The sequence below is a fragment of the Benincasa hispida genome, chromosome 1, assembly GCF_009727055.1.
Source record: "Benincasa hispida cultivar B227 chromosome 1, ASM972705v1, whole genome shotgun sequence".
NCBI lineage: Eukaryota > Viridiplantae > Streptophyta > Magnoliopsida > Cucurbitales > Cucurbitaceae > Benincasa > Benincasa hispida.
The window spans coordinates 26,611,697-26,624,345 of NC_052349.1; the positions used below are offsets into that span (position 1 = coordinate 26,611,697).

General features: G+C 31.6%; 1 protein-coding gene and 1 long non-coding RNA gene across 4 annotated transcripts; one reads left to right on the forward strand and one right to left on the reverse strand.

The window, feature by feature from the left end:
- Positions 1 to 291: 291 nt before the first annotated feature.
- On the reverse strand, positions 292 to 7,038 carry LOC120091772. 2 transcript variants are annotated; one of them, XR_005485829.1, is made up of 3 exons: positions 6,833 to 7,038; positions 6,082 to 6,192; positions 292 to 1,181 (listed from the first exon to the last, which is right to left on the reverse strand). It is a non-coding gene; the product is annotated as an uncharacterized LOC120091772 (long non-coding RNA). The 2 variants fall into 2 exon arrangements; XR_005485830.1 differs by having other exon boundaries at positions 6,809 to 7,038.
- A 2,719-nt stretch (positions 7,039 to 9,757) lies between these two features.
- Positions 9,758 to 12,599, forward strand: LOC120068231 (remorin-like). Of its 2 annotated transcripts, none has more exons than XM_039019948.1 (5): positions 9,758 to 10,050; positions 10,477 to 10,548; positions 10,653 to 10,740; positions 11,878 to 11,959; positions 12,268 to 12,599. In XM_039019948.1, exons 1-5 carry the CDS (start codon positions 9,870 to 9,872, stop codon positions 12,460 to 12,462), a joined length of 618 nt encoding a protein of 205 aa, XP_038875876.1. In that variant the 5' UTR covers positions 9,758 to 9,869; the 3' UTR covers positions 12,463 to 12,599. The 2 variants fall into 2 exon arrangements, with proteins under 2 accessions (XP_038875876.1, XP_038875881.1); XM_039019953.1 differs by having other exon boundaries at positions 9,768 to 10,050; positions 10,492 to 10,548.
- Positions 12,600 to 12,649: the final 50 nt, after the last annotated feature.

Sequence of the window (12,649 nt, forward strand, 5' to 3'; positions counted from 1 at the left end):
TTAATTGTAACATACCCCCAAAGGTCTGGGTTGATTGATAGGTAGTTTGGAAAACAAAATTTTGAAAACAAGAATTCAATGAAAACAAATTGTATTTCAAGTTTTCAGAGATGTGTTTGATAGCAAATTCAAAAATTAAATTCAAATTTAAAAGAAGTATCAAAATGTGTTTGATAATATATTTATAAATCATAAAATTAATTATAGTTACTCACTAAATATTATGTTGATTATAATGTACTATTAATTAATTTATAAAATTGGTTCATATTAAAAATTGGGGTAATTACAATGGGTAGAACTTTTAGGGTTGTTGCCTCTAAGTCAATAATTAAGTGTACAATAACATTTTAAAAAAAATGTAAATATAGGCAACTATATTTCCTAAGAAAATTTCCAGGAGGTCTCACCCAACGTAGGATTGCTCCAAGCTACGCACGCTTAAATTTGGAGTTCCTATGATTGAGCCACCGAAAAGAAAGGTGCACCGGTTCATTCCTTTAAGCCTTTCTTAACCATACTTTCATGTCCTCAAGATCCCTCTCATTCGGATGTGATACTGGTTCATTCATGTACCCCTCTTAAATTCAGGTCGTTACATAGAAATTTAATGAGTCTAGAAAACTGTAAAAGTTTGGAAACAAATACTAATCAATAAGTTTCAAACATGAAGACTGAAAGTGGAAAAACATGAAAGAAATTTAAACATCATGAGCGGAAGCATAAAACTGGTCCCAGTAAGATGTGGTTTGGGGACGAACCAAGCGGAAGCTGGTGGTTCGGATATTATTATGGTTTAATATTTATGGTTTTCCCATTCCCCATTTTCTAATTAAAAATCCATATGCTGCAGGTCATGAGCCTCCTTCAAGTAGTTGTTCATACTGCATCATCAAAATTGGAGCATCAGTCCCGATCTGAACAGGGAACAGGAAATTCCCCTATGTTGCCTGTTGATGAAGCTGGTGGTGCGGTTTCAAAGGATCCTGCTTTGCCGGAAGGAGAATCAAAGCAAGAAAATAGTGATGTTGCTGGGTCAACTTCAGGTGGAAAAAGGAGAAATGACATACATAATATCTTTTTGCAACTATCGCAGTCTGTTTTGAGCAATTTATGTGCACTTCTTGGCCGCGAGGGTTATTCATCTTCCAATCTAATGTCTTTTGAGTTGTCTGCTTTTCCTGTTGGCTTATGATGATAACTAATTAGTTATTGGTTCAGGTAATGTAATATCATATGTGATGATGAATTGAGTGATTTTTACCCATTGGATGATTTGTTAACTAAATTTATTTTATAGTTACTGGACAGAGATATGCACTTAATGTTGGGTTTTATGTCCTAAAACTCGAGGTATGTAAACATTGGAGCTTATTCTAAAAATTCAATAAAGGTGTTATTGAATAGATCTATTGCTTGAATAGTAATCCAATAAATCTAAAAGTCTCTTGACTATTGGATGAGTACTTGAAATTTATGTGGAGACATAAAGGTGGATCAGGTTCGAGTAAATAGTCAAAATGATCTATAGTACATGGATAAAATTGGATACCTTATTCTGGTAATACTATTGGATGCGGCCTGTTCTGTAGTTGTTACAAGGAGTTGTAAAGTGCTACAAACGAAGTGATCCTAATCCGTTCATGTTGGACATGAGGAGTGAGGGTGTCCTTGTGCAAAAGAGTTTGTACAAGATCGGACCACGAAATGAGTCACTCTTACTTTATAACACTATTTATTGTTTAAGACTGACTATTTCAAAGCGATGACCTAGGTAACTTGACCTTAATCTTGAGCTAATTATGAACTCCTGTTTATTCAGGATTGCCCTTAGATTTGCATAGGTGAGGGTTGGCTCAACAGCGCCGGCTCAATAATACTGTCATTTCCGGGGTAAGACTGGATAGAAAGTTAGGGACATAGGGTGCAAGAGAGAATTCACTCCTACCCGCTTTAGAGATAGTAGAGAGGTTGTTCCCTTAAGTGCTAATTATGAGGTTTGAACAAGGGATCCCGCTCTCTCATTTGGCATGAGAGGGACTCGGTTTTGTGATTGGATCACAAAACAATTGTTTATTAGAGTATTAATGGGGACTTAAGGAACAAGAGGTAATTTCGGGGGTAAAACAGAGATTTGACCCAACCGTTATTGCAAACAGAAGGGTTAACTTACTAATCATGGTTATATCAAGTGAACATAATATATCTATGAGGGGAGTTCATCTATGGGCTTTAGTGAAGTGACCCATTAGTTAACAAATGGGGGTTAGATCGGTCTAATGAGTTTAGCCGATTAATCTCGAATCGTTGTAGCTCATGATCTATAGGTCCATGAGGTCCCCCTACTAGCTTGGAAATAGATTAGGTCTAGAGTAGCATGATAAGTTAATTTGAAACGTTCAAATTAGAATCAAACAGAATTGGAGAAAATATATTTAAATATGATTTAAATATATGAAGATGAATTTGTGTAAAAATTAATTTAATATTGGATATTAAATTAATTAGAATTATTTAAATTGTTTAAATAATTATTTATTAATTTTATTAGAAAATTAATTTTTGAAATTAATTTGTAAATTTAATAAATTTTGATTTTAGAAATAAAAATATTGATTAAAATCAAAATGGGTTTTTGAAATTGAAAAATTGCACAAAACTTGAAAATGGGTTTTTCAAGTCATCTTCAACTTGCTCACAAAGGAACCCACCACCTCTTCTTTGGTTTACTCCAAGCATAGCTGCTATCCATACAGGACATCTCTTTGCATGATATGTGCAATATATTTGAAAAGATTGAATGAAGAAAGAGGATGACATTGCGTGACTTGAATTTTTGCTGAAAAATTCGGATGAAGAAGGTGTTCTTCAATGGGTTGGTTCAGTGAGCTTTCTCCATATTCCCTTTGATTCTAGCTTATTTTGAGTCTCACAACTCAATCTAGAGCACCAAGAGGATAGTAGGAAAGATCTTGTGGTGGTTTACACTAGGATTCGGAGGATTTTGCAACTGGAAATGGAGATTTTGTTGGTTCAGCCAAGGTATGTTCATGAAACTCATTATATTATGTTTTTAGCATGTTTTTTTTCAACCAAAATTAATGAATTAGAGTGCTTATGGATCCTGATTTCTTCCACTTCGTGATGGCGTTGATCCAACAGTAAAAAGTGTGTTCTTAACACAGCCCATGCTGATATCTGCATATAGATTTGTTATTTTGGCGTATGTTTGAGTCTGATCCTTTGGAAGAGACATGGAAGGCATTGTCGTCGTTCGCGTGTCTCCACCGTACGGGTCGCTAGGTTTATTCTACCTTATACTTTTAATGGTGTTGTGTGTGTTTTAGGTGTTTGGAAAGGGTGGGGAGGAGATGGATTTATTGTAATAGCAAAGGATTCACATAAAAATTGTTCCTGGTAAGTGCATTTTTGTATGCTTGCAGTTTTAAGAATAGTTTCTAAGTGTTTTCAAGTGACTCTAATGATATGGAAATTCCTGTTTGAGAAGGTATAGTGTGCTTATTTCTCTTTGAACCATATTGGATTAGAATGTAACACCCGTTGACTAATGGGTACTATTTATTTGTAGTTTAGATTTGATTCAAGGTGCTTGAGTTTGTTGGTTGCACTATGGTAGTTTGTGGGTTATTCATGCACTATGGTAGTTTTTGTGACAACTTTTTGAGATTTGAAGTACATTGTGAGCTAAATTTGCTTATTGATGTATGTGTTCTTAAATATTCCTTTTTTTTTTTTTTTGGGGAATTCTGATAATTCTGTTGAGAACACGTGGTTGTGAAATATTTTTTGGAGTGTGTTTCTTTTAATAGGTTGAAGATAAATTTTTGGTTTTGTTGTGGTAGCATCGTTATGCTGCCGAAAATTTTCCATCGTCTTCGTATCTCATATCTAGGTAACCAAGCTTCTCTTCTTCAAGATCTTGAAAGAGAAGATTCTCTCATCTATTGATATCAACTCTTGAGATCTATCTGTTTTTCTTGGAAGAATATGTTTAAATTGGCTATTTCCTATTTTTTTTCTTCTTGTGTATAAGCTGAGAAAGAAAGATTACTAAAATAATGTCATCTTTTGTTGTTTCTTCTTTAATATTTAAGACATCTTTGGAAGAGACATGAAAGGCATTGTCGTCGTTCGCGTGTCTCCACCACACGTGCCGCCAGATTTGTTCTACCGTATACTTTTAATGATGTTGTTGTGTGTTTTTTAGGTGTTCAGAAGGGGTGGAGAGGAGATGGATTTATTGCAACAGCAAGGGACTCACGTAAAAATTGTTCCTTGTAAGCATTTTTGAATGCTGTTTTCAAGTGACTCTAATGATATGGAAATTCCTGTTTGAGAAGTTATAGTGTGCTTATTTCTCTTTGGACCATATTGGATTAGAATGTAACACCCGTTTATGACTCATGAGTACTATTTATTTGTAGTTTAGATTTGATTCAAGGTGCTTGAGTTTGTGAGTTGCACTATGGTAGTTTGTGGGTTTTTCATGCACTATGGTAGTTTTTGTGACAACTTTTGAGATTTAAAGTACATTGTGAGCTAAATTTGTTTATTGATGTATGTGTTCTTGAATATTAATTTTTTGGGAATTCTGATAGTTCTATTAAGAACAAGTGGTAGTGAAATATTTTTGGGAGTGTGTTTCTTTGAACAGGTTCAAGGTAAATTTTTGGTTTTGTTGTGGTAGCATCGTTATGCTGCCGAAAATTTTCCATCATCTTCGTATCTCATATCTAGGTAACCAAGCTTCTCTTCTTCAAGATCTTGAAAAAGAAGATTCTCTCATTTATTCAACTATTGAGTTTTCTTGTTTTGCAGGTGCAACAAAGGAGTAAAGATTTGGTATCGCAACCTCTTTATGCTTTTTCTTGGGGAACTCTAGATCCAACACATTCACTACTAGAATTTTGCCTTGAATGTACCATTTATGCACATTCCCAATAAACACGGTTAGTTGAATATGAATTCTGATCACATTTTCACTTTTAATCCTTTGTCTTAAACCTTTATTGCTTGTGATCCTTTGAACAACAGTGGTCAGACAAAGATGCTTATAACCAAACACTGCTGAAGCTAGGGGAGGGGGGGGTTCTATTCAAGAAGAATTATGAAGGGATCCATACTTACCAAGTGGAAAGGGACAGTAAACTCATAATGTTTGTTAAATCATAATATTTGTATTACTTGTAATTTTTGTTTTCAAGGCCTGAATTATTGTACGACCTTTTAAATTATAATTTTATAGTAGAATTTGCGGATTAAACTCATAATGTTTGTTAAATCATAATGTTTGTATTACAGTGTTCGATGATGATGTGTCATATTATACTTTTTGACCGAAAAAATGGATTTGGCAACGAAATTTTAAAAAACGGACAGATTCTAGGCTTCAATGTCGATTTAAAGGGATTCATTTAATTATTGGGCTTTAGTTGCAACCAACATTAAAAGGCTTTATTGTCGGTTGCAAATTTCATTAAAGGACTTTAATGTCGGTTGCAATCGACATTAAAGACAGTGTTATTAAAGCCCTTTAATGTCGGTTTAAAACTGACATTAAAGGGCTTTAATAACACTATCTTTAATGTCGGTTGTCAACCGACATTAAAGCTCTTTATGTTGATTTAAAACCGACATTAAAGCCCAAAATTCTTCTAGTGTCAGGAGAAGACTATTTTAGTCTGGGTCGAAACCCCAAAAATGGAGTAGGCAACTTCACCCACTTAAAGTTTGGAGCCAAACATCTCCTTAATGTTTTTACTTTTTTAAAAAAAGTATATATAATTCTAAATTCTAAAATTTCAAATTCAAAATTTGAGTACGCTCAAAACAAAATCTAACCAAACGCCATAATCTAGACTACCTACCAAATGATATATTAGTAGAAAAGATAGTAAATCTAAAAACACAAAACAAAATTTGAGTAAACTACCAAACAAATCCTTAACTAGTATTAAATACCCAAAATTTTAAAATATGCCAGGGGAAAAAATGACAAAGAAAAAATCATGACAAACATATTGATATAGAAAAACAAACTTGAAATGTGAATTACTTTACCCCTTTTGTTGTTTGACACTAAGCTGAAGTGTTTGAATGAATTGTGCAGAGCTGAAAGGAGGTTAGCTTCCACTGAGGCATGCAAGAGCACAAAGAAAGCTGCTTTGGAAGCTGAAGTCAAGAAGATAGATGTAAATTAATTGTCATTCTCCATGTTTAGTTTTTGAATTAATATTCTAATTAAAATTAAATGGAGTATTAATCAATTTGATATATATATATGTGTGTGTAGGGAGGGCTGAGTTGGAGAAGTTGAGGTTGAAGGGGATGGAGAAGGTAAAAAACAAAGAGGCTGAGACTCATAAGGCAGTTGAATCAAAGAAGGCATCCATTGAAGCAAAAGAGAGCAACAAAAAGTGAAGGTTGAAGAGAAAGCTACCAAGCATAGATCTAGCAATACAGTTCCAACTAAGTGTTTTGGCCTTTGCAATGACTAATTTACTAGAGCCTTTTCAATTATATTACATTATATCTAAGTTCATAATAAATTCAGCTATTTCCACCTCTATCCATTTCAATTATGCTGGTGTCAAAATTTGAGCAAGGCAACAATGGAAAATTCGTTTATATGGAGAGAACGAGAAACCCAAAAAACAAGAAAAAGATAAACTTGCACACCACTTATAACTCAAAGAGTTTTCGATGTGTAATTATAAGTAGATTGCCCTAATCCATTTAGGATTAAGTTTCAGAATCTATTTAGGATGTTTTTCAAATTTTACTGGACCTGATGAGTCGGATGGAATAATACCGAAGGGTTTTTGCTAGGCTCGGTTTCGACCTTACACCAAGCAGACCAACTTGAAATGAGCTTTGGCCCATTCCTCCATCCCTTAGACTCACGCTCAGGCCTTATGTGCCAAGTATGGCCCCAACGGGGGGGGCCTCCGGCTTATCACCGGCAGTCTGCTCAGGGGGGGGTTTGACAAGAATGGGACAATTGAAGAGAAGGCATTGTCAAAGGCCCCTTATTGGTTTGATTGTTTGTCATTGACAATTACAAAAATCATCTCTGTTTTTGTGGTTGCAAAGCATAGTTTCTCTAAACTGTCCCACCTTCCAAACCCATCAATGAAGTCATTTTATTTCTAGCTGTGCTCTATACCACCCATGGCTAATCTTTATGGTTGCTGAACTCTTTCTTTAAGATAAAAAGTTTAATGGACTATATAGACGTCAACTTGAAGGCTTAAATATTGATTGGTTAAGACATATATCTTTAATAAAAGGTATGAGGTTCAAGTCCTTACTTTCATGTGTTCTCAAATTTATATATATAATAGACATACAGAATTCGACGTCTTTGATAAAATGTGGATATGAAATTCAGTTGAAAGTTTTCTTAACCAACTATGATTCTCGTTGGAAAAAGAATCCTTTAGACTTCTATCGTACGAATAAATAGAAAAAAATTGTCAAATTAAAAGAAAACAAAAAATTATAATAATTAACACAAGAACTTACATAAAAAACTTCAAACCCCTAAAAGAAAAAAAAAATCCTAATACACACTTAAAGATATTTTATGGGAAGAATTATTCACACCTTTTTTTTTCCAGTTTCCTAATCAAAGGATATGATTAGAGAATTTAATCAAATATTAAAGTAATTCTAACTCTGATGATTTGAAATCATAGTCATAGACTTATTAAATTTTATAATATTTGAAGTCACTTATACCTTTTCGACGTGAGATTTCTATTCTTCTATTATGTTATCAAAACCATACAAATTTCACATTAGAAATATATTTTTTTAAAAAAATAAATTATTATTTTCACCGGCAATCCTAATTTAACTTAAGAAAATTTTTAATGACAAAGACAATAACCAATCAAGCCCATTTACTTTCTTTAAACGACGCATTATAAAATTTTATTATTTTTTCTTTTTTGAACTCTTTGAATTAGTTTTTTTTAATACTTCTAATTTTTTACTTCAACATGTTTAACTATTTTCAACATAACGTGGCATATTTATTAGTCTATTAACTATCTAACATTATATCTCTTGCTTTGGTTGTAACGTGAGCATAATCCAAATTGTTAAGATATTATATCATTTATCAAAATGTTTGAAATTGAAAACCTACCTCCATGTGGTTTTAGAAAAACACATCAATTTAGTTAAAATTTACTAATGAGATTACATCAAAACTATTAAGAATAATGACTAACTCAAATTTTAAACTATTAAGTTAAAGTAAACATAACTCAACTGACATCCGATTGTGTTAATAACCCAAGATCTGTGGTTCGAATCTTCTACCTCCAATTATACTAAAAAAATTCAAATTAAAAAGAAATAAAGTTAATTCAAGTAAACGGTTAAATATACATTAATTTTAGAGTTTAATAATCATTAAAAAGATATCAAGAGTTGGCAAAATGAGCATAGCTCAACTGATATAATAAGTGTGTTAGTAAACATGAAGTCCGTGATTCGAATCTCTTGTATTTGTGCTTCTCTTCTCATTTCGTGTTTGCATTCACGCTCCTTTTCAACTTTCACTTGTACTTGATGTTTTGGAAAAAAAACATTAACAAGTGATTTATGACATTAATAAAGATTATTCTTCGTTGTTTTCGAGATATAGATGAAACAATATTTTAGAGGTGTATATATATATATTATCCTTTCGGATTAATTTATTAAATGAAACATTTTCTCGTTGGAAAAGGGCAAAAAAAAAAGGTATTGATTAGATGTTAATTAGGCAGCGGCCCGGCCCACAGATATTCCTCTTACCACCAACACAGCCCTAATGAATCTTTGGAAGATCCGTATCATACACGATACAACGTCGTTTTGAGTGAAAAATATGTTCTTTCTTTTTCTTTTCTTTTTGTTGAAAGAAAAAAAAAATTCTTTTAGTATATTTATTTAGTATTTTGATGATGTAACGGCAGGATCCCTTGTCCTTATAAACTTATTACTCAATTAAAATTCATTTCATTTTTTAAAAATATTTTCATACCTTTCAATTTTTTCTAGATTTAGGACTCCCCTCATACCAATTTTACTACTAAAACTATATATATATATACTTTTCAATGAGTGGAGTGAGTATAAAGATTTGAATTTTCGGCTCCAATTACTATTAACTCATTTTAACTTCTAAAAATAAATTTGCTCATTTGAAGAAAAAATATTCTTTTACTTTTGAGTTTCTAACTTTGAGGCTAATAGTACGAATACTATATCAGTTGAACTATGTTCATTTTGACATCCATCTGCGTAATTTAAGATTTAAAAACATTAATACTATTGGTTCTTGTACTTCAAAGTTTGTTCCAACTTAGTCTTATATTTTTAAATATTCAATTTTAATTTTGATTAAAAAAATTACATTAAGTGACTAAGTTTAAGATTTATGGAAAATACATAGACTAAAATTGAACATTTGAAATTATGATAACTAAAACTAAACCAACTCCAAAATAAAAAAAATCCAGAGGGTATTTTAACTTTAATTATATTAGATAGAAAGATTTCTTAATTTTGAAGCTTTGTGTGTTATTTTCAAATTGGAAAAAAAAAATTGTCAAAAAAAAAGGAAAGAAAGAGATATTTCATGAAAGTTTTTGTTGGAGTAATAGATATCATAAACTAATGAAATGTGCCAACTCATAACAAGGCAATATATCTCCATCCTCATCCACCTATATTTAATTACCAACTCCTTACATTTCCCTTCTTATTCTTCCAACTATAATATCTCAACCACCACTCTCTTTCTCTCTCTACTTTCCATTTTTCCCTTTCATTTTCTCTCTCTTAACTCAAAAATGGCCGCCGATGAGCCCAACAAAGTAGAGTCTCAATCTCCATCAGAGCGCCCTCCACTGCCTGCGGCGGACTCGATGGAGGAGCGAACCAAAGACGTGGCGGAGGAGAAATCAATTATCCCATTAACCCCACCGGAGGTGAAGCCGGCCGATGACTCCAAAGCTCTGGCAACCATTGAAAGTAATTTATAAATATAAAGCTCTCAACTTTTTTTCACTTTTTTTAATGCTTTTTCCAGCTGTTTGGTTGGTGGGAAAAGGAATAAAGGAATGAAATTTTGGAATTTATATTCCTCTGTTTTTTTCATTAATGTGGTTAGATATTATATTAAATTTCTCTTAACTTATTAATTTAAATTTTTTGTCCAATCGATGAGTTAACATAGTATGAAAGTAAATGATTCAGGAAGATCCCATGTTTAAACCTCTGCAGTATTATTTCCTCCTTGATTTCCACTTGTTTGACTATTCTTCATATTTCTAGTCCACAAGTAGAGGAGAATGTTAATATTAGATTACATTTACGTTCACCCATTAAGTTAAATTTTTAGGTTAATCGATGATTTAAGAACTTGTGTTTAAATTACATGGTTGGCTCTGTTTTCATGTTTTGGAATGATAGAGACTCATGAAAAAGCAGAGGAGAAAGAGAAAGACAGTGAAGGCTCAATTAATAGAGGTGATTAAATGGTGATATGAAATTATTAATGTCAATAATTTAATTACCAAATGAATGATTGCATTAAAATTCCTTTTTTTATATATATGTTTTATGGTTATTAGATGCTGTACTTGCAAGAGTTGCAACAGAGAAGAGATTGTCACTCATCAAAGCTTGGGAAGAGAGTGAAAAATCTAAGGCAGAGAATAGGTACTACAAATCTTGTTTTTATTTTCCCATATAGCTGTTTTGGAAAATATTTTGTCTTATAATTTAATTATATTTATTGAGAAAATTACAATAAAATTTTGTCCATCAACTAGTCTCAAAATACTAAATTCCAAAAAACAGAACCAAATGGTAAGTAAGATTGCCTCTTCCAAAATTGCATTAGGTTAAATTATAAATTTGGGTCTTGAAGTTTAAAAATTATCAAATAGTCTTTTGATATCTCAATTTTATGTCACATTAGCCAATAAACCTTCAATTTTATACTTAATATATTTTTTAAAATATTAATGAATCTACTACATATAAAATTGAATTTTGTGCTTAATAGACCATAAAACTTTCAATTTTGTATCTACATGAATTTTAAAAAATGTCAAATAAGTCATAAGCCTATTAGATATAAATAAAAGTTCAAAAACTTATTAAATACAAAATTAAAAGTTTAAAGACTTACTAGACATTTTTAAAATTTAGATACCTATTTAACGCAAACTTAAAGGTTTAAGGACTAAACATGTAATTTAATATTTTTTATAAGTTAAATTATAAATTTTAGTCTCTATAATTTGGAAAAAGTTAAAATTTAGTCTCTATAGTTCTAGAAGTTAGAATTTATTTCTTATGATTTGATAAAACTCCATTAATGATTCCTATAGATTTATAAAATTCTCATAAACAATCCTTACTGTAGAGACTATTTACGAGGATTTTATCAAACTATGTAGACTAAATTCTAAATATAAACGATAAAGACTAAGACCATGTTTGGTAACCATTTTATTTTTTAAAATTAAGCATATATATTTTTCATTTCTCACCATGATTTGCATCTTTTCTAAGTACAATGGTTGAATTCTTAGCCAAATTTCAAAAACAAAAACAATTTTTAAAGCTACTTTTTTTAGTTTTCAAATTTTGTCTTGATTTTTTAAACTATTGCTAAAAGGTAGATAACAAATGAAGAAATTTTGAGATGGAAATAGTGTCTATAGACTAATTTTCAAAAACAAAAAACAAAAAATGAAATTGTTACAAAAAAGGGCTAAATAATTTGCAGCTTAGCCCTTTTGATACTATTATTTGCTTCATGTAATTATAATGGAACTTGTTGAGCAGAGCCCACAAAAAGCTATCAGCAATTGGATCATGGGAGAACAGCAATAAAGCAGCTGTGGAGGCTGAACTGAAACAGATTGAGGTAACAAAATATATGGAATGTGTTTGGATGAGGAGAAAACAGATAAACAAATGATTGGAACGCCTTGAATATGTTAAGTAGCATTTGTATTGATGCTATTTACGATTTTAGTCTCGGGTTAAAAGGGGTGCTTTATGGATTTTAGAGACACCTCTCTGATTAGTATCATGGACATAACTAATATATTTGTTAACAAAGCACGTAAATCCTTGTATCGATTTCTCTACTGTTTACGTTTTCTGTTTTCTTTGATTGTGGATTTCATAACACGAATAGAATCATTTTTCACATTGTGAAATTGAGAGCAGGAAAAATTGGAGAAGAAGAAAGCAGAGTATATAGAGAAAATGAAGAACAAAATAGCTTTGATTCACAAATCAGCAGAAGAAAAGAAGGCTGATATTGAAGCCAAGCGTGGAGAAGAAAAGATTAAGGCAGAGGAAATTGCAGCCAAATACAGATCCACTGGAACTGCTCCCAAGAAGATCCTTGGTTGTTTCTAATTTAAACAATTATATGCGAATTTCCTTCATTTATTTCTTCATTCTGATGGGAGTTTCTTTGTATTATTGTTTCTTTTATATATTCTTTATTTATAATTAATATATTATATAAATTGATAATTGAACTTCTTTCTTAACCCTATTTTGGAAGTTATTTAATGAGGAGACTGGCATTTTATTGGTAGTG

Bases quoted from the DNA above. Each gene is read 5' to 3' on its own strand.
- LOC120068231 (XM_039019948.1), top strand. From the start codon at position 9,870: ATGGCCGCCGATGAGCCCAACAAAGTAGAGTCTCAATCTCCATCAGAG. The intron at 10,549-10,652 runs GTGATTAAATGG...TATGGTTATTAG, and splicing joins TGAAGGCTCAATTAATAGAG to ATGCTGTACTTGCAAGAGTT. The intron at 11,960-12,267 runs GTAACAAAATAT...AATTGAGAGCAG, and splicing joins CTGAACTGAAACAGATTGAG to GAAAAATTGGAGAAGAAGAA.